The sequence below is a fragment of the Gouania willdenowi genome, chromosome 7, assembly GCF_900634775.1.
Source record: "Gouania willdenowi chromosome 7, fGouWil2.1, whole genome shotgun sequence".
NCBI lineage: Eukaryota > Metazoa > Chordata > Actinopteri > Blenniiformes > Gobiesocidae > Gouania > Gouania willdenowi.
Genome location: NC_041050.1, coordinates 12,249,034 through 12,276,866, shown reverse-complemented (window position 1 = coordinate 12,276,866; position 27,833 = coordinate 12,249,034). Strand labels below are relative to the sequence as shown.

The 27,833-nt window shown below is 37.9% G+C and overlaps 3 protein-coding genes across 7 annotated transcripts in view; 2 read left to right on the top strand and 1 right to left on the bottom strand.

Annotated features, from left to right (window-relative positions):
- The window catches only part of LOC114466718 (uncharacterized), a 28,442-nt gene extending 26,105 nt beyond the window's left edge, over positions 1-2,337 (bottom strand). For all 3 annotated transcript variants that reach the window (XM_028452396.1, XM_028452394.1, XM_028452395.1), the window contains exon 1: positions 1,946-2,337. The gene's annotated coding sequence lies outside the window, so the exon portion shown is untranslated. The remainder of the gene's footprint in view (positions 1-1,945) is intronic.
- Positions 1,382-15,464, top strand: LOC114466719 (sodium/potassium-transporting ATPase subunit beta-1-interacting protein 3-like). 3 transcript variants are annotated; one of them, XM_028452397.1, is made up of 8 exons: positions 1,382-1,507; positions 5,849-6,110; positions 7,589-7,726; positions 9,415-9,495; positions 11,429-11,626; positions 12,840-12,900; positions 13,043-13,119; positions 13,210-15,464. In XM_028452397.1, the coding sequence occupies exons 2-7, from the start codon at positions 6,057-6,059 to the stop codon at positions 13,096-13,098; spliced, it is 588 nt and encodes a 195-aa protein (XP_028308198.1). In that variant the 5' UTR covers positions 1,382-1,507; positions 5,849-6,056; the 3' UTR covers positions 13,099-13,119; positions 13,210-15,464. The 3 variants fall into 3 exon arrangements, with proteins under 3 accessions (XP_028308198.1, XP_028308200.1, XP_028308199.1); XM_028452399.1 differs by having other exon boundaries at positions 13,043-13,123; XM_028452398.1 differs by lacking the exon at positions 1,382-1,507 and having other exon boundaries at positions 5,834-6,110.
- A 1,234-nt stretch (positions 15,465-16,698) lies between these two features.
- ythdf1 (YTH N6-methyladenosine RNA binding protein F1) lies at positions 16,699-25,836 on the top strand. Its single transcript, XM_028453501.1, has 6 exons — positions 16,699-17,054; positions 17,305-17,332; positions 19,947-20,041; positions 20,125-21,771; positions 23,707-23,751; positions 24,504-25,836. Exons 1-6 carry the CDS (start codon positions 17,028-17,030, stop codon positions 24,516-24,518), a joined length of 1,857 nt encoding a protein of 618 aa, XP_028309302.1. The 5' UTR covers positions 16,699-17,027; the 3' UTR covers positions 24,519-25,836.
- The last annotated feature ends 1,997 nt before the right edge of the window (positions 25,837-27,833 follow it).

The window sequence follows — 27,833 nt, the reverse complement described above, 5'->3', positions numbered from 1 at the left end:
CATGACTTTGTATTTTTGCTCACAACTGGGAGTTATCTTGTTTTGCGCAGCTCTAGCAGTGGTTACAAGTGACTTGGTTGCATTTAAGTCCTGATTTCCAAGGAAACAAAAGTAATAAGTAATACTGTATATACGTTTCCTTGTAAAAGGAAATATTCATTTCATGAACGAATAATGAACATTGGCTGTTGTTATGCACGATACATTTGCTGGAACAGAGTTGCTAATGTGTTCCATTTATTCTGACACACGCAATACACAGAAATTCAGCAACAAAAAAAGCAAATACATAATCCTGATTAACTCAGTAAAATCATGCGTTTAATTATATTTATTTGACTCTACACATATAGATGTAACAGTTTTTTTTAAATCGTCTCAAATCAGGCACTGAACTAACACAAAATTAGAGGATTTAGATCTCTAAGCAATAGTAGCATGTCACAGCAATTGGGAAATTCTTATTAGGTTATTTTCTGTAGCCTTAGAATATTGCATAATTTTGTACAAACAATGATTCTTTCCTTTTAAACAGCATTAGAAACGTGTACAAATTCTGCTTTGGGCTCTGAACAACAAAAATGCATGGAGTAGTAATTTAATAAAGAATTATTCAAAAACACACCCAGTGCTGGTGGCAATTAATTGCTACTTGTAGACTTTTAATAGGAACATGCACTCACATTCTCCTCTTTTAACGTTTATTTATATCATTATTTAGCAAAGAAGCTTCTGAAGGACAGCCAACAGTGGCTTTTCTGCCAATCTGCCCAGGATTGGAGAAAACAACCTGAATGATGAAAACCTCATACCCTCTGTGACACAAATACCACTGTGTGTGCGTGCGTGCGTGCGTGTGCGCGCGCGCACGGGGATGAGAGAGAGGAGAGGAGACTGCTATTGTGTGAAAATGTGAATTAGGTCAAATGTTTGCTTGCAACGATTAACCACGGCCCTGTGAGAAAGGAAGCTGGAGGGCATGGAAGTGTGTGTGCGCGCGCGCGCGTGTGCGTTGTTGCGCGGGCTGTTTGAGGATAAACTGTGATTTCATTTGTGGTCTAAGCTGTCGGTAGGTGAAAATAAAAACAATGAGAGTGCGCCCGTGCGCGAGTATACATGCATGCATTAATGCGCGTGTTTGTACGTGTGTGTGTGTGTGTGTGTGTGTGTGCATGTGTGATGATGATGGCTGCCATCACGCACGCTGGGCGCACGGCTGGCCCGCCGCGCCTCTGGGCTCTGACACCACAAACTGCAGCGGTGCTGGCTGACAACAGGTTACGAAGCACGACGTAGGCGGAGTTTGGGGGGGGGGGTGACATGTGGCATAGATGATGGGGTGGGTGGAGTAGTGGGTATAGGGTATAGGTGGGGGTGTTAAAACATGTAGAAAATGGGGTAATGGGGTAATGAGGCTGATGCAGAATCGGGGTTCCTCCGTCTCCTCATCACAGCTTTTCCCATTTATTTACAGATCAAAGCATCAAAGCAGGGATGCGTCTCAGAGGTCAGCAGACACACACACACACACACACACACACACACACACACACACACACACACACACACACACACACGAAGGAGGAAGGTCTGGCGTTAGAAAAAACGCGTGCGCGGAGCCCCGGTGCAGCATCTGTGCATGAGATGACCGTAAAGTTGCTGTGATGCGCCGCAGAAGGTGATGATGATGATCATGATGATGATGATGATGATGATGATGCGGACACGTGTCTTTGCTGGATGGATGAGCAGAGGCACAAAGGAAAGCTGGCACAGCACAGGGTGAATACAGGGTGCACCTCTGGATTCACATCATACCCACTGTTAGACGCACATGAATGGGTGAATGGAATGGACCCCCCCCACAGCACCCCCTCCATCCATCCTCCATGCATCCCCCGTCACACGGAGCAGTGCTGCTACAGCATCCCCCCCTGATACTCACTCAGTTCGGGGGTTTGAGGAGCCGCAGCGTCGCTTCCTTCGGTTTCCTTCGTCTTTGTCCCTTCGGACCGGCCGCTCCCCTCCAGCATAATCAATCACTGTCGATAACTCGGCTTTAGCAGCCGGGGATGCAGCAGAATGCATGTGGCTTCTCCTCCAGTAGCCGCTGACCCCCCGTACCGTCCGCACTCCTTTGCGGCCCCCGGGCCCTCCACACAGGGGAGGCCAGTGAAGGTCAGATCTTCCTGGAGCTGGATCTCCTCACGGATCTCCAAAAGCCGGGGTTTGTCCAGCACAGCCCCCTCAAGCCCCCTCCATCTCAGCTCGTATCACCTCTGCTGAGCTACTGCTTCCATGTGACTCAGGCAGAGCTGGAGACCCCAAATATGAAGCGATGTCTGCGCGTCTGGCGCCGCCTGTTGGTGGGAGAAGGAAGTGCACCATGTAGACTGTGGTTTGGAACAGAATACCTGATCATGTCTCCACCAAAGAGTGGGTCGAAGCACCCTAGTGGGACATGGTGGTACTGTAAATGGGCGGTGTGGTTTAATTGTCAACAAAAATGTCAAAACTTAATTGAATTACTGATTGTATAGGCCAGTGGTTCCAAAACTGAGGTACGTGTACCCCTAGGGGTACTTGAACACCTCTCAAGAGGGTACACAGAAACATTTTTCAGTTTAATTTTTAACATTAAAGATGTTTTTTATGCTCACAGACTTTTTTCAAAACATCTGAAATTAATGAATAAAAAGGCCTAAATTCAAGGTTAATGTTGGACGAGACACAGGGAAGAGTTTAGAGCCTGCAGACACAAATACTAAATAATGTATAACATGAGCTAAGAAGTACATGCAATAAGAAATAAAGACTAAGGGGAACATGTGGCAATTAAGTTTGGGAAACACTGATATAGGCCAACATAAAGATTAAGAAAGATCAAAAGTAATACATTCATTTTATTCTGACCTATTCATCTTAGTCCTGGAAACATTATGGAGTAAATCAACTTTTTTAAAATACGTATTGCACATTTGTCAAACTCAAGGCCTGGGGGCCAAATCTGGCCCCTTAGAGCATCTAATTTGGCCCGCAGCAGCAAGCAAAAAAGTCAGAGAAATCATAAATCATTGTGTAAATTACTAATTCAGATGTAGATATCTCCAAAACAATACACAAATTCAATTCAACTCCACAATATTAGCAGCGCTCACATTTTCTCTATGCTTATATCACATGATGGCAGTCATTTTTAATCTCAAATTATTAAAATAACTAAATTTTCCCAAAATCCTGCAATTTTCTTCAAGTTATTCAACAAAATTTCCCCAATTTGCGCAAAAATGGGTCACAAAATCAAATTAAAGTGAAGATCTTGCAGAATTTATCTATCCGTGGAAGTGCAAACTACAGCACAATAATGATAAAAATGTTCCAGCCTAAAATCTGCAGCCATAACTGCTCCCTATTTGGCCCCTGAACTAAAATGAGCTTGACACCCCTAACGTATTGTATACAATTCACATTGAATGCCACGCATTTAAACAAGTAGCCATAGGGAACTGACTTCAACGAGCAGCACGTGTGTATTTTTTGCTAAACTCATTGTGAAAACATTTCTTTCCGGACTTTTCTCCACAACTTATAACCTCAAAACAAACATAATGGGGGTTGGATGAGTTCACAGTATGATATGACACAATAGATGATAATGGGGTCGTGATATTGAAACAATACAATATGTTTTTTAAAGGAAAAAAAAAAAGACCAAAAAAACTTGCTTTTGGAAAAATAAACTCCTGGCATATGTATTTTCTTACTCTGTGTATGACCTTTAATTAACCCTACTGGTGGAGTATATGTTACAATTTCTAACATACGTTTAACTATTTCAAACCAAACATCCCATTTAATGCTATTCAAAAGATATGGTGAATGTATTAATTGTAACCAACTCATGTGAAAGAAGACTATCTAAATCTGTGGAAAAGACAAAGAAAAGGGTCAAATTTCTCTGTAAATCATTCTTCTCTATAAGAAAAAAAAAGGTGTGATTTGCAGTTGCACTGTAATCCTTAAAGACAAAAATGTTACTAAAAAGATACAATTTTTCAAAATTAAAATCAAGGGCCTTTTACTTTTTCATTTGGCGCCACCTGTTGGTGTGTATAGAATATTATGGAGGAACAAACCACCTATCAGAGAACAGCAGACTGTGTTGCTGTATGAAGGCTGATTCATTCCACTTTAAGGGCAGAAACTGTGAGGAGCCATAAGGAGGGGGCCTGTGGTGGGTCACTCCAATGATGTAAAAAAAAAAAGCTAATGGGACATGTTCTGTATTCAGCCATAGGCCAGAATGTTCCAATGATGGACACATTTTTACTGCACACAACAACAAGCTTCTGTCCATGTCAATAATCAGGACAACTATCAAATCCACTACTTTAAAAAACAAGTTAAGGAAATTCAGCAATATTTAAGACTTATATATTTTATTCTTACCTCCACCAAGGAAGTAATATTTTCACTGGCGTTTATTCATTTATTAATTTGTCTGTTGGATTATGTCAAAAGTAGAGTAACTACACCTCCTGGTTTTGGCTGACCTGCCGTGGTGGAAATGTAAATAAAAATGGCCAGCACTAGTATCCGGTGCAACTACACAGCATCTGGAGAACATGCAAATTCCACACAGAGAGGACCCAAGTGTCCACCCCCGTGCTTGAACCCAGGACATTCTTGCTGTGAGGCGGACGTGCTCACCACTAATCCACCGTGCCCCCATTTTCATAACAAAGTAAAATGTCAAGAGTTGGACCAAAATCAATGGACAACACTATGCATCATACTAAATACATTTGTTAGCAGGTTTTGGGGTTTAATGGATTTTGACAAAATTTTAGCCTTATGCCATGAACAATTCAAATACAGTTTGGAGGGAATCTGAAACAGTTTACTGATTCTGAATGAGAATAAAAATTTGACTAAATTATGTTGAGTTAGTTCCTCAATTATTCCACTGAGTGTCATCCAGATTGGATCTGGATTGCACATTTCATCCCGATTTTTCAAAAACAAATGGGGGGTGCCAAACATTTGGACCTGTAATGATATTAAGAGATGTACATTTATTTCAATCCTTTAAAGAGTGAATGATGATCAGGATCACTGATCCAGAAACCTGCTGATCTAAAGACAGCGTATAAGTGAATAAAAACAAGTGTCTAGTACTTTTTATTTTGTATTTGTATTCGTTTGTTTAACGTATAATTTCAAAATTTAATTATTTTTATTGTATTTTAAATATGTTTTCTTTACAAGTCTTGAATATTGTTAAATTTCACAAAATTGACCTATAATGCAATAGCAAATTTTAAATCTAAAAACAGAAAATTGAGGAAGGGTAATCTTTTCTGTTTTATCGGTCCGATATCAGCCAGAAAACAAATATCGGGTTTTACTGGACTGCATGTTGGTGCTGGTCTTATATATATATATATATTTTTTTTTTAATTAATTTTTTCAATTGTAGAATACTGCAGATCTTATGTTGAAGTTTAAAATGTGAATAATCTATTGGTTAATAATAAATGGGTCAGTTTTTCTCATACCTACTGTTGTTGACTATCGTTCTCTGTTTGAGTTACATCACTTGATCAAGGCTTTTCTAACATTACACACTACAAAATAAATCATAAAAGTATGTATGATTCATGCTATCATATTGGATCAATATCGGTATCGGCCCATACGAAAGGCTGCAATATCGGTATCATATCGGAAGTGAAAAAGTTGTATCGGGACATCCCTAATTTATAGTGTTATAGAAATCACTCCCTGTCTCTTACGGGTTCTTCTTTTTCTCTTTGGCCGTCCGTGGCACTAATCGACCCTCATACAGAGGAAACCCTCCCTCTGTAGTCCCTCACAACCAGGGCGCACCCGGTTTTCCTCCGAAGGCAAAGTGCAAACAGCGTCTCCTCTCACGCCATTGAAGGATGTGAAGCTTGGGGTTTTCCTGCAGAGCAAAAACTATTTCTTCACCCACTGTTCCCATCAACATCCTCAGCGGAGCCACTGGGACAGAGGAGCAGGAGCAGAGGAGGAAAATGGAGTGCTGCTCTGCACGATGCGCACTGATCCTGCTGTGCTGTCTGCAGCTGGTGAGATGTTTTCTGTCACACATCAACACCTCTGTGTGCACATTATATAGGCCATTCATTGCACGTCAGCTTCGATCTCAGCACAAAATACACTTTAATTGATTTTTTTTTTTTTTTTTTTACCACATTCACTGAATAATGTACTCGTTTATATCAGAACAAAGTTGATCTAATATTTAAAGTGTGCGCCTTATGTTGTTTTTAAATTATTATATCATTTAGAGCTCATAATAATACATTTAAGGGTTATTAAAGGGCAGCTGAAATACTTTATTCATTCTCATATCAGTTTGCTCCATCATTAACAAACCAAAAGCAACACTCTTCTTATTTATTTATTTAAAGTAATCTATTCATATTCAAATCAAAACTACTCTTTTAGGTTCTCTCTTTGTTCGCAAACTGCAATCCACTGTGTATTGGGACACATTTCTGTAAGAACTATCAATGACTGTTAAAGCAACTTTAATAATCACTTTATTCTGGAACCACTTTTAGCTAAACACACTTCACAAAGAGTTACAGAAGATCTCATCCACCGTCACCACCACATGGTCACTGTTACACCGGGTTAAATCCTCATATTGCTTGTTTTTTCTTCATTCTAACACTTCACTTCATGAAGACAAGACATTTACCAACGGTCCAATATCCCATTTACCAACAGGTGTCACAAAAAGAAATGGCACACAATAACTGTGTTGTTATTGTTGAGTTTGATGCATGCTTTTCCTATTAAAATAAAACAGTATAATTGATTATATATCCACTCATCCTGTGCGGGGTCTACTGGAGTCAATCCTCGCAGATTTAGGGCGGTGTCAGTCTGGCAGTTTATGAGAGAGCTTAAGTGTCGTGACAGGAACTCACACTAATATCAAGAAAAACACCAGAGGAGAACATGCAAACTACTCATTGAGAAACCAGAGCCTGCAGCGTATAGACGTACTATCACCACACAGACACAAAAATGTCAAAACACTTAAATTAATTCCAAATATTTCCTTAACTCTTAGCCTTTCATTGACACAAATGGTAAAATATCACCATCTGTTCTTACACTACAGCCATTGTGCACATCTTTGAAAAATAAAGCTTATGGTAAGAACCTTGCTCTCTCTGAAAGATGTTTTATTATTGTATTGGTGTATTGGAAGGTGCCTTTCTATAAAAGCAGGGACCGCCTACCACTGTCAACCAGCACAATGAGAGGCTGCATCCACTTTGTCCTCCTCCACTGTGATTCCCACCCTGCCCCCTCTTTATGACTGACTAGGGGCACCAACCTCAGAGGTTGTAGCACCATCACCCTCCTCTGTTTTCTGCCAAGAGAGTGTTGTCCCTCGCGGCTCAGTTGCCTTGACAACCCCATGGTTAAAAAAAGGAGATCAGACCAAAGCCCGAAGGACACGATTGAAGCAGTGCAGTTGGAGAAGTTCTGTGATCTCCAAAGTCTTTCTTCTGCTGTTGATTTGTAGGCGACGACGATGGAGAGGCAGGTGTTTGACTTCCTGGGCTTCCAGTGGGCTCCCATCATGGTCAACTTCTTTCAGGTCATCATGGTCATCCTGGGTCTGTTTGGTGCAGTTCAGTACCGAACACGCTTCGTTATCATGGTATAGAACCACACAATGACACGTGCTTGATGTTTGAAAGGGCTGCACTACACTACACTGTCAGATCTAAGAATTGAATATTAAAGCTTAAAGAGCATTTTCAGATAAAGAAATATTAAAGTTAATTTTCCTGCATCAAATTACTCGAATTGATTTTTGAAACTTTAACTGGTATTGTATAGACCCGTGTTTTTCAAATGGGGGTACGAAATGGCACTACAGGGGGTACTTGAGAGAAAGTGGAAAATGAATGCATTAAAACATAAAAAATATGACGTTTTGTAATGTTTATTTTTAGTTAAAGTTAGTTGCAAGAACAAAGCATGCATAGCGGTTGTAAAAGATAGTTAAACCTTTACATTTACATATTTGACTGTCACCAAGTTAGTTAAATCAGAAATACAGGGGCTAGCTGAGAGAGAGAAAGTGAAACATTTACAAGCAAAAATGTAAAAAATATGGGATTTTGTGATGTTTATTTTTAATTAAAAATGACAATCATAATAATGATGATGAAAATGATCTTGATTAGAACTTGAACTGAAAATACAAAGGTCAGTCTTGGTCCAACACAAGGTGGGATATGACCAGAAATGATAAAAACTATAGAAATATATAAATTCAGGAGGCACTAATTACTGTTTCATTCCAATTATTTACAATGGGATTCTTTAAAATGTGTGTTATAACTCAATCATTCCATCATTATGCTCTATAGGGGTTTTTTCATATAGAATTCTGAGTAAGATGTTGTCGCACATAAAGGGGGTACTTGAATTCAGAAATAAGAGAAAGGGGGTACTTAAGCCAAAAAAGTTTGAGAACCACTAATATAGACAAATTATATGATGGAATAAAAAAGATGGTGAAGCCCTCACCAAAATTATCTGAGTCCTTTGGATCCTAAATGTGAGTTTATGCTGACATTTCAAAGTATTTCACAATAGCAAAACTTAAATAGGAATTTGATGTCATTGTCTTGCTTTTCAGTGATTATTACCTAAGATCACAAGTGTCAAACTCAAGGCCCGGGGGCCAAATCCGGCCCTGTGGAACATCCAATTCAGCCCGCAGGAGAAAGTAAAAATGACAGAGAAAACATGAATCATTGTGTGAATTAAACAAAACAGTATTTGCAGGGACTCACAGTTTTCCCAATGCTTATATTACATGATGGCAGTCATTTTTAGTGTTAACATTTAAACTCTTACAGAAATCTTTCAATTTTCCTCAAATTAGTACATAACATTTTCCTTAATTAAATTGAAACTTGTCACAAAATCTCAGTTTTGGGACTGATATCTGTCACTTATTGCTTGGATATTGTCGGTTTCTTACATATTTTGTATTTTATGTTTACGTACAAGTGCAAACAGGAGGGTTGCCAGTTCAAATCATCACTGTGGGACAATGAGAAAATCCCTTAGTCCCTTAACCGTAACTACTTCTAGGACTCTCTTGAAAAAAGAGATTATTTAAAAAAAAAAATGAATCTGTGATGGTTTTTTTTAGCCTAATCAGTAAAAAAAAAAGGTTTTCTGTATGACAGGTTCTATATCTTAAGAAGTACAATCAAATGATCAATCAGTCTTTGTTTCATGTAGCTTTAGACCTTATTTAACACTATATGACCTGTGTATATCAGTCTAATATGTGCCCTCATTGTGCTTTTTGTTTGGTTCTCTCAGTACTTGCTGTGGACTTTGTTGTGGATGGGCTGGAATGTCTTTGTGAGCTGTCTTTACTTGGACCTGGGAGGGCTTTCAAAGGTAGGGCGAGGTGTGGGATAATTAGAGACCTACACATGCTTGACGCACACTCTGACTGTCGCATAATCAACCTTCAATCACAGACGCAAAATTAAAGCTGCTGGAGACAAACGTTTTTACCAGATAAGGACATAGTTTAGGCCTCATAGATCAATGAATTCAAGATCATTTGCTGGAAAAAAGATGGGAAAGGTTGCAATTGTCTAACCCAATGTGCTTTACATGATCAAAAAGTACAACAGAAAACATTCAACAGCTTAAAATCTATAAAAACATTAAAGTCGGCAAAAACAAAACAAAAAATACCATTTAAAATCATTTAAAATCATCAACAATATGACCAAAAATCTCTCTCTCAATCATACGCAGTAGAGAAAAAAATGCCTTTAACGTTGATTAAAAATGTTCACATTAGATGCTGACTTCAGCTCTGCTGGCAGCAGTGATGTGATGTGACCACTAGGGTTGGGTAGGCACGTTGCAAATCGAGACCACAAGTGTTAATTCAATTCAAATCAATTTTATTTGTTTAAAGAGAATTCCAACAAAGTCATCACAATGCGCTTATCAAAATATGAAATTTATAATAAGAAAGAAAAAACTAAGGTGGCTGGGAAGTGTCAGGTGAATGCATTTACAGAAACGAACACAAATGCAAACAGGTCACAACACGAATGCAAACAGGTCACGACACAAATGCAAACCGGCCACAACGAAAGTGTTTCCGACGGACCGGTATTACAGTCGGACGGGTATTATGATATGATAGCCTGATATGAAAAATATAAGAGTATCCTAATCAACTTTCACTTACTTTCATACGCGTTTCGATGTCTTCTTCTTGTTCTTAACTGTTCTGGTGGGTTAAAAACATCCGCCAGAAACGTGTCCGTCTGTAATACCGGTCCGTCGGAAACACTTCCGTTGCGGAAACCCGGTGGCCGGGAAGTGTCAGGTGAATACATTTAAAGAAATGAACACAAATGCAAAAAGGTCACAACACGAATGGCCACAACTTATAGGTACTGTAGGCTATTGGAAATGGAAAAATAAATAATTTATGATTATATTATAATTAAAACAAACAATCAAAATATCAATTCACCCTTGGGTAGGCACTGCCTACCTTGCCTACCCTGATGGCACGTCACTGGCTGGCAGTTTGTTCCACTTCTTTGCAGCATAGCAACTAAACGCAGCATCAAGGACAGTGATTCACCATTTTTGTTCTGTTCCCAGTATTCCCCGTGAAATCACCAACCTCCACGAAACATTCCATTTCGGCTGGGTTTGGATCTTTCTGTGTAAGCACAAAAAACAAACATCCGCCGTTGTTTTACCACAGCTTTCTGCCCCTGAAAACACCAGAAATGTGTTGAAAAGTCACTGGGGCGAACACAAGAAATCACAGTAAGAATGAAGGAAAAACACTTTTATGCATTCGTCTATAGGACTCCACATCCCACAATGCAAAGCAAAAAAGTGTTTACAGTGGAGATAAAAACAAAAAAAACAATTTCAACCTTTTTTACAATCAAATTATCTTCAATTTATTGATCTATGAGGCCTACACTACACTATATACGTCTTTGTCTGATTTTTTTTTTGTACGTCTCCAGCACCTTCAAAGGTATGTTATTGGAAACACAACAGGAGAAAAGGCATTAATATAACTGAAATAAAATAATCGTTACTTCTGTCCAAGTTTATATTCTCATAATCATGAGGTTTGCTTGTATTAGTTTTCAATGATATAGGCTGCTCATTATCAACATTTATAAGCATATTAAAATGTTACTAAAGACAAGATGAAAAATATGTATTAGATTTGGTAAAAATAAATGACTAAAGTCCCTTGTGATGCAGTTTTTTGTGCTTTCTCCAATCATTTGATCAAATATCTGTGAAGTCCTGACGCGTTTGCTCTCTGCAGGAGAGTGACATTCTCTCTCTGGGTTTGTCACCTCATCACTCCTGGTGGAAGGACAATGGGCCTGGATGTGAGAGTGACAGCTTTCCCTCTGCAGGGCTACAGAAGCAGCCCAACCCAGAGCTGACCACTGTGCTAAGCTGCTGGCTGGAGTATCACTACATAGAAATCCTGCACTGCGTTGTCCAGCTGCTCCTATCAGTTAGTGAATAATACTCATCTTTGCCCTTTACAATGCAAACTTATGTATTCTTATATTAATCAATAAGCATCTAGAAACACAGGAGTTAAATGTAATGATAAAATAGTCTTTGGTCAATGTTGGAAAACATGTCCATCTATGGCACAAATGTCAAACTCAAGGCCAGACCATCTAGCATACATGCAAATCAGTCGCTTTTTGGCGAAATTTGCCATTTTGAACTCAAAATAGGTAATTTATTTGAATTGTATAGATCCGATGAGTTTTTTTTATGGTGGGGGGGGGGTTTGGGAACCACTGATCTTGTCCAGCCCACAGGAATATATTGTTTAAAGTAAAAAATACAGCAAATTATCATAAATCATAGATAAAATATGATGGAGGTTGCAGCTCTACATTATTTACAATATTAAATCGTAAGTGTTTTCAAAAACCTGAAAAATACTCACAAATTATCAACAGAATTCTGGAAAGTTATGTTGCAAATTTTAAGAAAATTAGTTGCAAAGTCAAGGAATTTTAACCAATTGCTTAAGATTCAGGATTTTATTTTGAATTTGTGCTTTTTTCCTTCATAAAAACAGCAATTCAGTTTGGTCCCGCCCACTTGATTTCAAACTGGGTCATATGTGGCCCCTGATCTATGGGATCTGCTGGACATTAGAGTCTCACTTATAATGCTCACAGCGATTACAAAAATATTGCATCTGTACTAGGGCGCACGGTGGCTTAGTGGTTAGCATGTCCGCCTCACACCAAGAAGGTCCTGGGGCAATAAAGTTTGGGAAACACTCATGTAAAGCACATTGAATTGCGTTGTGTATTAAATGTGCTATACAAATGCATTTTCCTGCCTAAAATGAATAAATAATTACAATAAATAATAGTTCCTAAAAGTTTAAGAATATTACAAACAATACGTACATCACAAAATGCAAATTAAAAAGTCTGATTTTATAAATCTTAACTATATAAAGACATACGTGGATTTAAATATTCATCCATTATGCTGGATCATTAAGAGGAGCTAATGTGTGATAAAAGTGAACTTTGAAAGAAAAATGTAGATAAGAATAAATAGCGGACACTGTGTTGTTTGTATTTCATATTTTAGTGTTGTTTCACACATCATCTTATGTGTGAATCTGTTTTTAAAAATGCTTGTTTTTTTTCTATCCGCACACATTTGTTTTTGTCACTTTTTTTCTGCAGATTTTGGGTTTTGTTTACGCCTGTTGCGTGGTCACTTCACACTCTGATGACGACGACAGCTGTAAGATAATGTCTTTTTTGTCTTTTAGTAAAAAAAATATATTTCCACTGGTCTCCTTTGGCCAAATACATTTTCTTTAGACACATTTTGAGAATAATTTTTTTTTTTAAATGTTTTTGCTTTGTTTTGTTCTTTTTTCCAGTTAATTTCATCGGAGACTTTTATCATCCATCGAAAGGTTCTCAACTCCTTTTCTAGTGCAAATAGTGCAAACATATGGTAGGTATGTGGAAACACATCCCATTTGTGTAACTGTGATAGGGCCACCAATTCTACAACATGTATTTTTGTATTTTTTCTGTTTTCTAGCGTATACAAACAAACAGCACCACGTGTGACAGTGATTGAGAAGAAACCAGCAGAAGAGCAAACTGCTCAAAAGATTGAGAGATCGAACCCTATTGTGCTTAAACTGAACTCGGGGAACTGATACAAGAGGAAGATTCTCCGAGTGCCACAAATATGTTGTTAGAGATTTGATCCATTTTCAAATTGAATAAACAGGAGTGTGGTTTCCTGCTTAAATGTGTGAAAGAGACGCCTCACGTATCACTGACATTTATTTTTGTATGTAATTTTTTCCATATTTAATGGACACTTTGTCTTGTGTTTATTAACATTTGATGGAATAAACAACATCTACGATAAGATCACTTATTACTAACATTGTTTAATACTGAGTATATAGGTGTTAGATTTCAACACGTTTAGAGTGAGTTCATATATGTTTTGTTCACTGTCCTTGTGTAATTGTTGAATTTTGCAAACAGTAGCTATATTTGTGTATATATACCTGGATAAAATGTGTCTTTGAAAAATGGATACGTAAATATTTGTTCGTGTATTGCTGTTTCTGAGTTTTCAAAATATGCACACAATATGGTAGTTTTTATGATAATATTGCATTTGTTTTCATGGTATCATTGGAAAACAGTAACTATCTACAGAATGGGAAGCTGTCACCATATTCTACGTGTGCACATTATACTTTATGAAGTCATCTAAATGTTGTTGGTGTCAAACTTTAAGGCCAAGGGCTAAACACCATTTGTCACAATGTCAAATTCTGTCCCTGTTGTTTGTTTTTGCCAAACATATTAATAATTCACTGTTGATGCACATTTTAAACATTTAGATTATTTCAGTAAAAAGTCCCTAAATTCCTGTTTATACGATTTTCTTCTTCTTCTTCTTTTTCCCCCTGATGTATGCTTTTCTTTGTTTTATCCATAGGTTTGTCCTTTTTCTTTTAATGATCATTTTTAAAGCTTTTCTTAAAAAGTCAACAGCCAAAAACACCCAATAAAACAAGAAGTAAAAATGAATTTCATTGTGTTTTCACTAAAATAACAGAAAATTAATACCATATAATTTCGGCCCAGCTGCAAACTGGGCTGTTTGTGTCCCGTTAAGCCAGTAGAAGATGATATTTTGAACCTTCAATAAGTACCAAAATGATTGTGTTGTGTCAATATATCATCTACTATATCTATATCGAAAACCTCATTTTTCTCCCCCACTTCCTGCTGTAAAGCTACTGTATAATGCAAAACATACGATTGCTGAAATGGCTTTTTGCATCTCAGAGGCTGCATTTGGTTTAAAAGCAGTAAGTTATTGTATTAATTATGCATTTTCACAACTTTCTTTTGAAGAAAAACAACAGCTTTTAAAAGATGGGACACCAATACCTGAGCTACCACACCTTCAGCAAAGGAAAGATCAGAAAGTTGTTCGTACTTTCCACAGTGAATGGTACAAAAGGTTGTTGTTGTTGTCATTTTCTCCATGTTTCTGTGTTTCCAACACAAACAATGGATGTGCTGCCGTGTATGGAGAGAGTATGGAGGCTGCTATTGAATAATTGTTTAAGTTTCTTTAATAGTGTTTTACGATACTGATTTTGTTAGAATAACACGCCCTGCTTTCCCAACCCTAGTGCTCACAACACGTCACTGTCAGTTAATCATTTAGCTGATCATGTTCCACGCTTCCCATTGGAAGTGAGTCACGACGCTGTATTTAAACCACCGCAAACACGCCTACTTCCGCACGCTTTGTCCGCAAACGTCTCGCAACCCACCCTCACCCCAGCTCCTCCTCGTCTGTCCAATTAAACAGAAACTCAACCAATCCGGGACACCCTGATGTTCTATCTCTCTATCCTGTTCTGTTCTCCTCCTCCTGTTCACTAACCCTAACCAGTCAAAGCAGATGGCTGCTATACCTCTGAACCTGGTTCTGCTGGAGATTTCAACCTGTTAAAAGGGAGTTGTTTCTTCCCACTGTCGCTAATGCTTGTTCTTGTGGATTAGTTGGGTTTTTCCTTTTCCTTACACAAATTGTATATCTTGATACCTCGTTGTGATGACTTTGTTGTAATTTGCACTATATAAAGTTGAATTGAAGATACTAACGCCTGTGCTTCTGTTCCAGGGGGTCCTGCTGACCGCTCTCTCTGCTTATGCCTCTCCATGTAGCTCATGGAAAAGTGAATGGCAGCTCTTTTTGCATCGTGCTTTCCGCGCAGCTTCTGGAAAGGGCAGAGAGTTCCCAGAACAGAGCCGTACTGCCAAATCTAAAATACATGCTAAATAAAGCTATTTGACTAAAGCAATCCTGACTGAATTATTATACTATTTGCTTGGCAATATTTTTTTTAAATATTTAATTAAATGGTTGCATTAAAAAGACAACTGTATAAGTTGTCTATCATGACCAAATTTGTACTGCACATGTGTATAAATAATCATGATGGCTATTAATAAGGAGGATGGATAAAATATTAACAAGTGTAAATAGGACCACACTAGGATACAATATGTAAAAATATTCCCCTCAAAAGCAACCTTTTAATTTCAAGACTATATTATCCATATTTAAAATTAATATATGTTATATGTTTTTCTAATATTAGTAGTCTATTAAAACCAACCAGAAGGTGGAAAACACTTTTTTTTCAAGGCGACTCAAAGCGCGTACAGAAACCATTATTTATTCACACCAGTCCCAGATATAAATCCTTGTTGTAATCAGAAATAAAATGGGTTAAAAGTGGGAAAGGTGGTGAAATGGGATTTTAAAAGCCACAGAAATTGGTTAAAAGTTGCAAATGAGAGTGGGCTACACATATGTAGTTAACAATTATTGAAACATGTTTCATATTAAGCTTTCCCACATTTTACGATTTAAAAACTGACACAAAAAAGGCTCACATGTCCACATCAAAACTATTAAAACTTATATTTTTATTGATTAGGAAGCCTAACAAGGTAACCAATAGATATGGGGGAAAATAGATGATAGACATTTGTTTTTAGTGCGTTTCACAGCTGATTTAGGACCTGTTATCATCAGAGATGCTAACACAAGAGGAAGATTATGTTTTATGAGGTTATTTATTTCAGGCTTAGTAATCAAAATTACAATTGTTATTTCCCCCTGAAAGCCCAAATTCAGATAATCACAATTATAACTAAAAAAAAAAAAAAAAAAAAAATACATACCGGTCATTGTAATCGTAAGTGAGTTGTAATTGAATATTAATAACTGAAGACGTAATTGTAATTGAAAAATATAACTGACCCCAAACTTGACCCATAATAACCACATTTAAATGGGTGACTTCAGAAAAGAATGGGATGTGTCATATTTTAGGTTTAAGTGTAATAAGTATTGATTAATGTGAAATGGACATATAAATATAAATCTGTAGAAGGGGGTTCATGGGTAACGGTATCCCCAGGCCCTTTTGGAATTGGCCTCGACATATTGTACGTCACTTCCGGAGCGCAGAGCCCGGATGAAGTTTCTGTCGGGGTAAGAACTGAGAGGGCCACCGAGGCTGCTCAGGCTTTAATTTAACAGTGAGCCGAGTGAAGCCTCGCTCAGTCCATGTTGACAGGTCGACGATAAGTTTCCCGCAGGCCTACGACGAGCACGCGGCCCTCAGCGAGGACTGACTCCGGCTACCAGCTGCTGCTAACCGGGATCAAGTGTTAGCGAAGTACCGCGGAGCAGCGAGGCGGCTTCTCCGGCTATTAGCCTCTCACAAAACGGGCTCTGTGGCTACACACTGCACGTCTCCTTGGGGCTCCGGTTTGGTTCAGACACCCGGTGGATGAAGGATGTCTGCTGCTAGTATTGACCCTCAGGTAAGCTTTTCTCATATTCCAGGTGAGTTATTTATTACAGCAGGAGGACGTGCAGTGTGTGCAGCCAGCCCAGCTCTCTAGAGACTAGTGGGGGTTAGCTAGAAGAGCTGGTCCTCCACAGAGGCCTGGACCATAGCTTCTAGTGTACATCTACACCACAGCACTATCTGTTCACATCTCAGTGTTAATCGTGTAGAATTGTATGTATACATCAGTTATTCACTCAAGCTTCTCTTCTTTTCCTCCTCAGACATCGAAAGGACAGGATGCGAGCAAAGGTAAGAGTCTCAACAATCTGCACCTGAACCAGCTTAGCATCTTATACATTCTCTAAACCTGTGTTTCTCAAACGGCGGTACGTGTCATTCTAGGGCTACTTAAGAGAGAGGAAAATTAACAAATTAAATCATTGAAAATAGGGGGTTTAATAATGTTTATTTTAAAAATGATAATACTAAATAACATTACCAGCAACTCACAATAAAACAAAAACACAATATAACAGAAAAAATATACTGAATAATAAAAAGAACAGACAATGACAAAATACACAAAACGACCACCAAAAACACATGCACTAAAAGAGAAAAAATACTTACTATTACCTGCAACGCACAAAACGACAACAAAGATGCACTACATGAGAAAAATATACTGAATAATAAAAACACACAAAATGATGATAGATGATTTTGATTAGAACATGAATTGAAAATTCAAAGGTCACTGTTGGTTCCACATCAGGAGGGAGATGACTGTAAATAAATAAAAACTACATAAATAAATATTCAGGAGGTGCTAAATACTGTTTCATTCCTTTTATTTACAAAATGAGATTCTTTAAAATATGTTATCACTAATTAATTCCATCATTATGCTCTATAGTTATTTTTTCACAGAATTCTGAGTAAAATGTAGTAGTTGGACAAAGGGTTGTCATGGATGTTCATTTTGCTTAAACATAGCTTTTAAAAAAATAAATAAATAAAGCTTTTCCATAAATTTAAGGTAATCCATTCATTTGAATAAGCTATTATCTTGCCTGGAGGTATTTAAACCAAGCAGAGGAAGGCTTTCTGAATAGTTATTATTCCGTAAATCACAAAATAGCCTTTAGCTTAGAAAACCTAACCATGTAACATTGCAATCATGCATTTAACTTTTACAAAACCTCAATAAATTCCCACTGACATGCTAAATGTAACTATAATTTCTAGCACTGGGTAGTGTCACTGTTTGCAACACGTTTACGTTCACGGTTGTTTCATGTTTGAGGATTTAGCCTCATTTTCGTCTTTCTAACCAATTGTTGAAGGGATTTATCAAATTTACTATATTATCTTAATCAATTAGCAATTTCAACAAAAGCTGTCATAATAAGAGTAATAAAAATGTTAACTTGAATAATAAATCTACATGCATTATAAAAATATCTAATCATATAGTTTATTAATCAAAGCTATATTCGGGCATTGTGATTTTGTCCCGATTAATGTTATCGCGATGCTTGGGTATAGGAGAAATAATTGATACATCTTCATCCAGACATGGTAAGTGATAATCGATTCATACAAAATTCTGTAGACGGATATTTTAATGGATTGATGGATGAAAAACACTATATTTCTTGTGCAACTTATTGAGTTTATTATTTATAATAAATTGTACATAATCCATCATTTAGAAAAGCCCTTTTTGTTTATTTTATGTATATGTCACAAGCAAGAGTGCTGCTACGTTGGTACATTTTCCTTAACCTAAATCAAAAGTTAAATCATACACTTCTAGAAACAATATGAGACAAAGTTTAAAAAAATCAATGCACATCACAAGTTAGTCGGCCCGACATTTATTTCAGCTACAGATGAAAGTGCACTTTACTACATGTAGTAACTTATGTTGACATATGCAGACATGGTAAGAAAATATCTATATAGATATATATATCTATAGTAAGAAATTATATGTAAATGTTTCATTTATACAGAAAAATCAACTTGGATCTCCAGATATGTTTCGACTGGCAACTGCCAGTTTTTGTCAGAGGCGTCTGCCGATCGCTTTGATGTTTCCTTTGAAGTTTCCTTGACCTCCGCAATCCGCAGACTAATTCCAGCAAGATTGTTTTTGTGTTCTTTTTTAATAGAATGTAAAGGTTTCATTTATTCAGAGTAACTGTTACTTTAGGAAGTAATTGATTATGGGGAGAAATACACATTTTTGATGTCGCCACCAAAAAATCTAAATCATCTTATATTGTGAATCCATTTTTTTTGCCCCACCCTTAATTGAAGTCCATGATTTACTGTAGAAGTGTTTGCTTTTTTTCTAATCGTATTACAGTGGGCTACAATAGTGGCTGATCAGCATATATTTATTCATGGTCCATATACTTGTGTCTATGATATTACCAATGACAGAACTCATAACATCCTGATAAAGCCTGTGTAAATGAGGATGTGGCGTTTTAAACAGTGCTTTATCAAATGGATCTTTATTTATCAAAAGTGCTTTTCATACAAAGAATGCAGCTCACTGCTTTTACAAGGTTAAAACACCCAACTCTTACAAATACCATCCACCACACACAGGTTAAAAATAAGGACAATGGTATATGGCACATGGCTGGGTACAGAGGTTCTTGGTAAGGAGACATCACAAGGAGCGTCTGCAGACCACAGGGTGCTGAGACAGAGCCCTCAGTGCAGCAAATCAGCAGAAGCCATTCACCATCACTGAGAGCCCCCGAGACAGGACCACTGCAGCCACGGCTACAGATAAAAAAAAAAAAAAAAAAACTACTTAAAAGCTTAATTGAACATGTGGGTCTTGAGCCTATTCTTAAAAATATAAACATTGTCTTTAATGATGTTTTCTGTAATTTCACTGTAGCCTTTCCAGTCTCGGTGCAGAATGGCTCTCTTCACCAGAAGGACGCAGTCCATGACAGCGACTTTGAGCCATACCTTACCAGTCAGTCCAGTCAGGTAAGAAAACATCTGTGGCCTTACATTTCTCAGTTTCTTTGTATTGTTGCCCTTACACCCTGCACATTTTTCCCTTTTTGCAGAATAACAGTTATCAATCCATGACAGACCCATATTTGTCCAGTTACTATGCCCCCTCCATTGGATTCCCTTACCCTCTTAGTGAGGCTCCTTGGTCTACAGGAGGGGATCCACCCATTCCCTACCTGACGCCCTACGCCCCCCTCAGTAATGGAGACCATCATTTCATGCCTGACACTGTGTTCGGGCAGCCCGGTGGACTTAGCAGCAGCATCTACCCCCACAGGTTTAACTTCTTCCCAGAGAACCCAGCATTCTCAGCGTGGGGGACGAGTGGCTCTCAGGGCCAGCAGACTCAAAGCTCAGCTTATGGGGGAAGCTACAGCTATCCGCCCAGCTCACTGGGTGGCACCTTGCTCCCTGATGGGCAGACAGGTTTCCATAGCGACACCCTGAGCAAGGCTCCGGGTATGAACAGCCTGGAGCAGGGCATGCTGGGCCTAAAAATAGGAGGAGATGTTACTGGAAGCGGCTCCGGTATGAAGACTGCAGGCTCTGTTATTGGTGGCAATGTTGCTGCGGCTGTTGCCACAGGCAACGGCGGTACAACAATCGGTATGCCCCCTCCAAAACCTACGTCGTGGGCTGCTATTGCAAGTAAACCTGCCAAGATGCAGCAACAAAAATCCAAAAACAAACCTGGGCCTCCGTTAGGTGGAGGTGGTCTGCCTCCGCCTCCCATCAAACACAACATGGACATTGACACATGGGACAATAAAGTGAGTGCTGCCAAGATGGCTCCTCCTCTGCCCCACCATCATCATCACCACCATCATCACCCCCAGCAGCATCCATCCCAGCTTCATGCACATGCTCCCAGTCTCCTGCCCCCCCTGCAGCAGTCCCTGCAGTCTGCCCAGTCCCTTGTGCAGCAAATGACCATGCAGGCTCCTCCTCCGCCCACTCCAGTTTCCTACCAGAACCACAACTCTGCACCGACGCCTCAGACCCGCTGGGTGGCACCGCGCAACCGCAACCTGATCTATGGCGGTGGAAGTTTGGACAGCAACAGCTCCTCAAACGGCGGTGGTGTCAGTAACGGAGGCATGTGCGGTGGGGGCGTGGCTCTGGAGCCAGGAGCAGAGTCCCACCCTGTGCTGGATAAGCTGCGCGCCGCCCACAGCTACAACCCCAAGGAGTTTGACTGGAACCTGAAGAACGGCCGTGTTTTCATCATCAAGAGCTACTCCGAGGACGACATCCACCGCTCCATCAAGTACTCCATCTGGTGCAGCACGGAGCACGGCAACAAGCGACTGGACTCCGCCTTCAGAACCATGAACTCCAAAGGTCCTGTCTATTTGCTGTTCAGCGTTAATGGCAGTGGTCATTTCTGCGGCGTGGCAGAAATGCGTTCACCAGTGGACTATGGGACCAGTGCTGGTGTTTGGGCGCAGGACAAGTGGAAGGGCAAGTTTGACGTGAACTGGTTGTTTGTTAAGGACGTGCCTAATAGCCAGCTGCGCCACATCCGGCTGGAAAACAACGACAACAAGCCCGTCACCAACTCCCGTGACACCCAGGAGGTTCCTCTGGAAAAGGCCAAGCAGGTGCTGAAGATCATCGCCACCTACAAACACACCACCTCCATCTTTGATGATTTCTCCCATTATGAAAAGAAGCAAGAAGAGGAGGAGGTGGTGAAAAAGGTAAAGCCCTCTTTGAGTATTTAACAGTGATGGATAAATCAAGGCAAGTAATGTTAAACGTGTTCATCATGGTTTAAACCTTAGGGTTATATAGATTATTTTACATGTTTTTATCCTAACTTTATCCTATCCCTCCCACTTAAAATTAATGACAATTTTTTCTCTAAGAGATTGCTATTGTCAAGGTGGTTCAATATATGAGGTCTGGGACATTGAGCTTTCAATTTTCTGTGATCACAGAAAACAAACGGTTAAAACACAGTTCACGTTCTGAGATGAAAAAAATCAGTTGGTTTTATTTTTCTCCCTATATTTCAAATTAGGCCCCAACTTAACACAGAAATGCCAAAAATGCATTTTTTTAGGACAATTTTACACATTACATTTAAAATGTGTAGTGGATGGACATTAAGCTTTCGTGATGTAATCTCGTGTGATTTCAGCTAATGTTCCCTGATTTCCAAAGCCCATCTGAAGTATATAAATCTGAAATTAAAAACAGTGGTTGACTGCGGCCTATTAATGCTATTTAGCATGTTTGGTATTCCAGAAAGTTTAACAGTTAATCTAATCAAAGAAAGATGATGGGTGTACCCTGAAATGGAATTGGGATTATTTAAAAAATCTTAGGCTTTTTTTTTTTCATTTCTTATTTTCTTCTATACTCTTAACATCCTTTACATTTGGATAAAAAGGCTAAAACAATATAAATCCCAAATGAAGCAATAAGGTGATTTTGCCTATAAAAAGTCTGATTTTTTTTTTTTTTGAAGAAAAATTTGAGTTTCGATTTGATTTTTATTTTTTCAGTGCACTTAAAAATCACTGCAGTCATCAGATATATTGTCAAAAGTACAACTTTATTGCTGTGATTGTCCTCAAGAGTTAAAATGTATAGAACAATCCCAAAATAGAAAGTAAATGAGGCTCTGTCATTCAACTATTTCAAGCTTTAACCCAGGTTTAAGCAAAAGTGCAACAGCAACTTCACAGTAGCTTAAATTTTCTGATTAAGAAATCATATAACTACATATTTTATAACATTACAATTAAAAAATAAACTCTTCCCTTAGCATCTCAGCATAGTGTGAATAAGAAATGAAACATGCCTGTGGCACACACATAGCCTACTCAAAGGGTAAACAAATGTAAACAAAGAGAGGCTGGCTCATATCGCGCTTCGGTAACCCACAAGGACGGAACGCAAAAAAGTCCGAAAAAACTGTGATGGGAAAAAAAAAAATATATATATGTATTTTTTTTTTTAACTTGACTTTGCAAAATAAAAATGTTTTTATATCTACAAATTTGATAATCAATTAAATTGATTTTTTGCCCAACCCTACAATGAGGTCTCCTCAAAATTTGGCTTCTTCCGCATATGAAATGTTTGATTTCTTCATTATTACAAAATGATAGAAAAACATATTGTAAAACTTTAACGTTGTCTTGCATTTTTTTCTTTTTTCGTTTCATTTGGACCTACATTGTTACTAGGTGTGTCCCGATCGGTTATTGATATTGGATATTGGTCTGATATCAGCCAGAAAATGAATATCGGATTTTATTGAACTGCATCTGAAATCTTCGAAATATATTATATTATATGTATTCAATTATAGAATACAGTAGATATTATGTTTAAGGTTAAAATGTATGTAACTAATTGGTTAATAATAAATGGGTCAGTTTTTCTCATACCTACTGTTGCTGACTATTGTTCTCTGTTTGAGTGACATCACTTTCTAACATTCTACACTACAAAATAAGTCATAAAAGTATGTAGGATTCATGCTGATATCATATTGGTATCGGCCAATACTCGAGACTGCAATATCATCGTAAAAGGAAGTGAAAAAGTTGTATCGGTACATCCCTAACTATTACTAACATTGACATTTAACCGAGTCTCTTTTTCCCTCCTTTGTGAAACAGACCTATGAACCTGCTTCCATACAGAGTCGATCTCGGATGGATCAGGTAAAACTCTGCCTTTAAATGCATCCATTCAGACAAAGATTAGGATAATGTTGATTCTTGTACAACTTTGAACAATTGAAAATGGTAAATCAGCGATTTCATAAAGACTGAGGGTGTCATGGTTTGTAGGTTTTGCAGGAATTTGTGACTAATTCAATATTTTGAAAAGAGCTTCTTGGGGGGACAAAAACCACGACTATCACATGTATTTCATCAAAAGAGTTTACTTAAGTGTTTTTTGTTCTTTTTCCCTCTAAGAGAACATAAAGTTATATCTTAGAAATTAGCAAATGACTGATTTCATCCAATAGGTAGATTTGTTTTTGTTGGATTTTGGAAACAATGTAAAAAAAAAAAAAATGTAACTGTTGCATTAATGGTATTAGTGTTAATAATACTACTGTTTATTCAATAAATAAATAAAATTAACAATAGCACTATTTGGGTAACATATTTAATAGGAAACACAGTGAATACGACATTTTACTTTGGAAATAGGCACTTTGTCTTTTTGGGCACATTTAAGTAAATTAAAATGTTTTATTTAGTCATTTGTGGAGAAAAAGAAAAATGTGTATCGAAGTTTTAAATCACCTGTGAAACGTTATAGTAGTAGTTTTAATGAAAGGTATGCACACTGAATTATTAAACCAAAAAATATGAAATTATTTATTCTTTAAACTTTTCAAATTGTTTCTTTTTTATTTAAATGTGATTTTTTTGTAATGTGCGAATGTTTCCCCTCTTTTCAGGATCGTCAGAAGTAAAGTGCAGAAAGCTTTGAAGGTTCTTTTGGAAGGACGTGCTGAAACCCCAATTTAACAAAATAAAAAAGGAACAAAATCTGAACTCCATATTTTCTTTAATATCAACGACTTTGGCCCATGTCGAGCCTTTGAGCTTTGATTGCTCCTGGTTTCCTGTTTGGAGATGCATTCAGGGACCATCAGAGCCCCCCCCCTCAATGAAGAACTTGTTTGACAATAATCTATTTTCATGTTTTTTTTTTTTCCCCCCTAGATATTTTTTATTTTATTTTTTAAAATTTTTTCAAATTATGGATCTTTCACCCTGAATTCCTTCAAATTAAGTCTAATTATGTGCACGTCTGTTTGGGAAAGCTCTCGACAACATGCTGCTGATATTCAGTGACTGTTCACTTTGTGGTTCGTGTGTTAGAGAAATGTTCAGTGCTTGTGTTGGTTAATTTTATTGAGTGAACAAAAATTTACAAAAGTCTGCTATTTGTGTGTGGCCAGCTGTGTTTTCTATTGACAGAAGACAAAAAAAACAGATTATTTCTCCCCCCCGAGTAAGGGGCTGACTGAATTTTTTTTCTTGATGCAGTGTGCAACGTTGGAGCGATAGAAAGAATAAATAATCTAAATGTCAGGCATACACGGAACACGGGAAATGTGATTGTCTCCTCAGTGGAGCTGTAATAACGTTAAAGACATGCTGTACTTGTTTCTCCCCCTTGTTCTTCAAAAGGATAGAAATCCAAAACTACTGTAAGAGTCTAGGGTTTTATCTCGACAAAATCTGCTTTGTATCTCCCTCCTCTGACAGTACTTTATCTGTTTTTGGTTTATAAAATGCTACATTTCAAACTGAGGCCAGTTCTGTTCTTAGGTTTAATGTTTTCTAACTTTTGTTGTCTCCTAATATCATTATAATCCTTTCATTTGCATAGTTTTCATCGCTATATTCTGCCCATGTCATCCTCTGGCGAGCAAGCTTTGATGTACTGCCATTTCTAACTGAGATCGCCTCAAGATGTTCAACTGTAGCATACGATTAATGGATTTACTGTCAAAGTGTATGAAAACCCAGAGAATAGCCTGTATGGTATATGTTTGTGACTTTTGTTTCATCTTTTAAATTGCTTGCTGTATCATGTGTGTGTGTGTGTGCGTGTGTGCAGGAGTGAAAGAACAGAGGGAGTATGACTGGTGCAGAGATATATAACGGTATTGGAATATAGAAATTTTATGCAAAAAAAGAGTTTAAAATCACCCTTGAATTGAATATTCATTGTATCAGAGGTCACTATCACTCTTAGATTTGATCATGTTCATTATTAAAGATGTACTGAAACATGTTTGTGTTGCTGTTCTTATGATTATGTGTGTGTTACAAACGCATCTGACATTATCTGATTAGTTCACACTAACATAACGTAAGATTCAGAAGTTCAGACATATAAGGTCATACATGTATGTATATTGATAATATGTTAATGTTTCTTTTATTCTGACTACTTTTTTTGGGCAAATTGATTTGCAATGCTTTGTCTGCCAATTGTCAGTCTTCCTCAGAGGTGATTGCTTTGAGCTCTTTCATAAGGAAAACATCAAAGCATCTACTGATGGCTTTCATTGTGTCCTTATGAATTATCCCATGTGTGATAGCGTAAAAATGTTATCCCTGTTGATGTTAAATCTCCACTTCCTGATCTCGATTGACCTCTGCAATCACCTTTGAGGAAGACTGACAGTTTGCAGTCGAAACATGTCAGGAGATCTAATTTCCTGAAAAAAAAAAAGAAGTTTGTCTGAATAAATGAAACCTTAACATGTTTCAAAAAAAAAAAAAAAGTAGACAAAATGAACTTGCTGGAATTAGATTTATAGATTTTTAATTCATATTAGTTCAAAGGAAGTAGAAACATCAGAATCAGAATCATCTTTATTCGCCAAGTGTATGTTGTACACACGAGGAATTTGACTCGGTCAACTGTAAACATCAGTTATTAAAAACATTAATTTTATTCCCTTTTTCCACCATAAATTAATTCCCATGTTATTTTGGGCACAAACTAGACCCTATATCTGAACTTATAAACATCTATTAAAAAGATATCAATTTACAATTCATAATACCAAGCTCCTTTACAACATGCTGCATTTAACAAATGTATGCACATGACACCAAATTCTGGATGATTTATTTATTTAAAATGTTTTGAACATTTATTTTTATTTGAAGACATTAAATCATGGTGCTTTTCTTTATTCTTTTAATTCTGGACTAAGAGTGCAACACAGACTGATGATAATTCAAAGAAACGTACACACAAAAAACATTTCTGTAGTTTATTACTTTGAACCTTTTACTTTGATGTTTGCTACATCAAAAAAAAAAAAAAAATCACCTTAAGTGTATATCTGTTAATAAAGCAGATAAATATGCTGAACTGTAGACACCAAGCTTGACAATGACACATCTTCACCACTATGTTATATCATGTTGCACCTTTCAGCCACAGGAATGTGACCTTGCACCCAAACTTCTTTCTTTCAAAAAAATAAAATAAAAGTAAGACATTAAAGGGTAAACACGGGCATCAGTCGCTGACCAATGAACGGTGCAGCTGCAGAGTCTGATCCAGTGATCCATGGATGATGATGCTGATGATGATGATGATCAAAGCTGCAGAGGCTGATCCTCTCTTGGCATTCACCGCGTGCCTTAATTGTATGGCTGATAAATCAAGGTCCGCCGTGAACACGAGAAGTGGACATCAATGGTGGACCGCTTTCACTGTCACTTTGCACAAAAAACACAACCGAACAGACCTTGGGTAGACTACAGACCACAGCTGTTTATAACACAAATGATGTCGCCTACATTACATAATAAATATTTTAACACAAATAATAACATTACACAGCGTCTTCAGACGTCCCTGTTAACCTTCAGAGGTGGAACAGCCGCTTTCAGCTCCGTCCGGCCCGCATCTATCCGAACATCCATCGGTTTGTCAGGACTCATGACAGCAGAGACAGAGACAGACCTTCACTGTACGTCCATGTCCTGATGCGACTGTCTTTCTTCCTCTCCTCTAGTTGTAGCGGTGACGTCATGACGCAAGAGGAGGACTGAGCTGACCGAGGTGCTGAAACCTGAAGCCTGCAAGTAAATCCACTACTCATGGGTTGGCTGGAGGTATGGACATCTACAGAAGAGTAAAGCTGCCACATGGAATTTTTTTTTTTTTTAATCACTATATCGTACAAACAATATAATAAACTGGAACAATTTCTGATATTTCAAACTTGATTAAATTAAGGCTAAAAAAA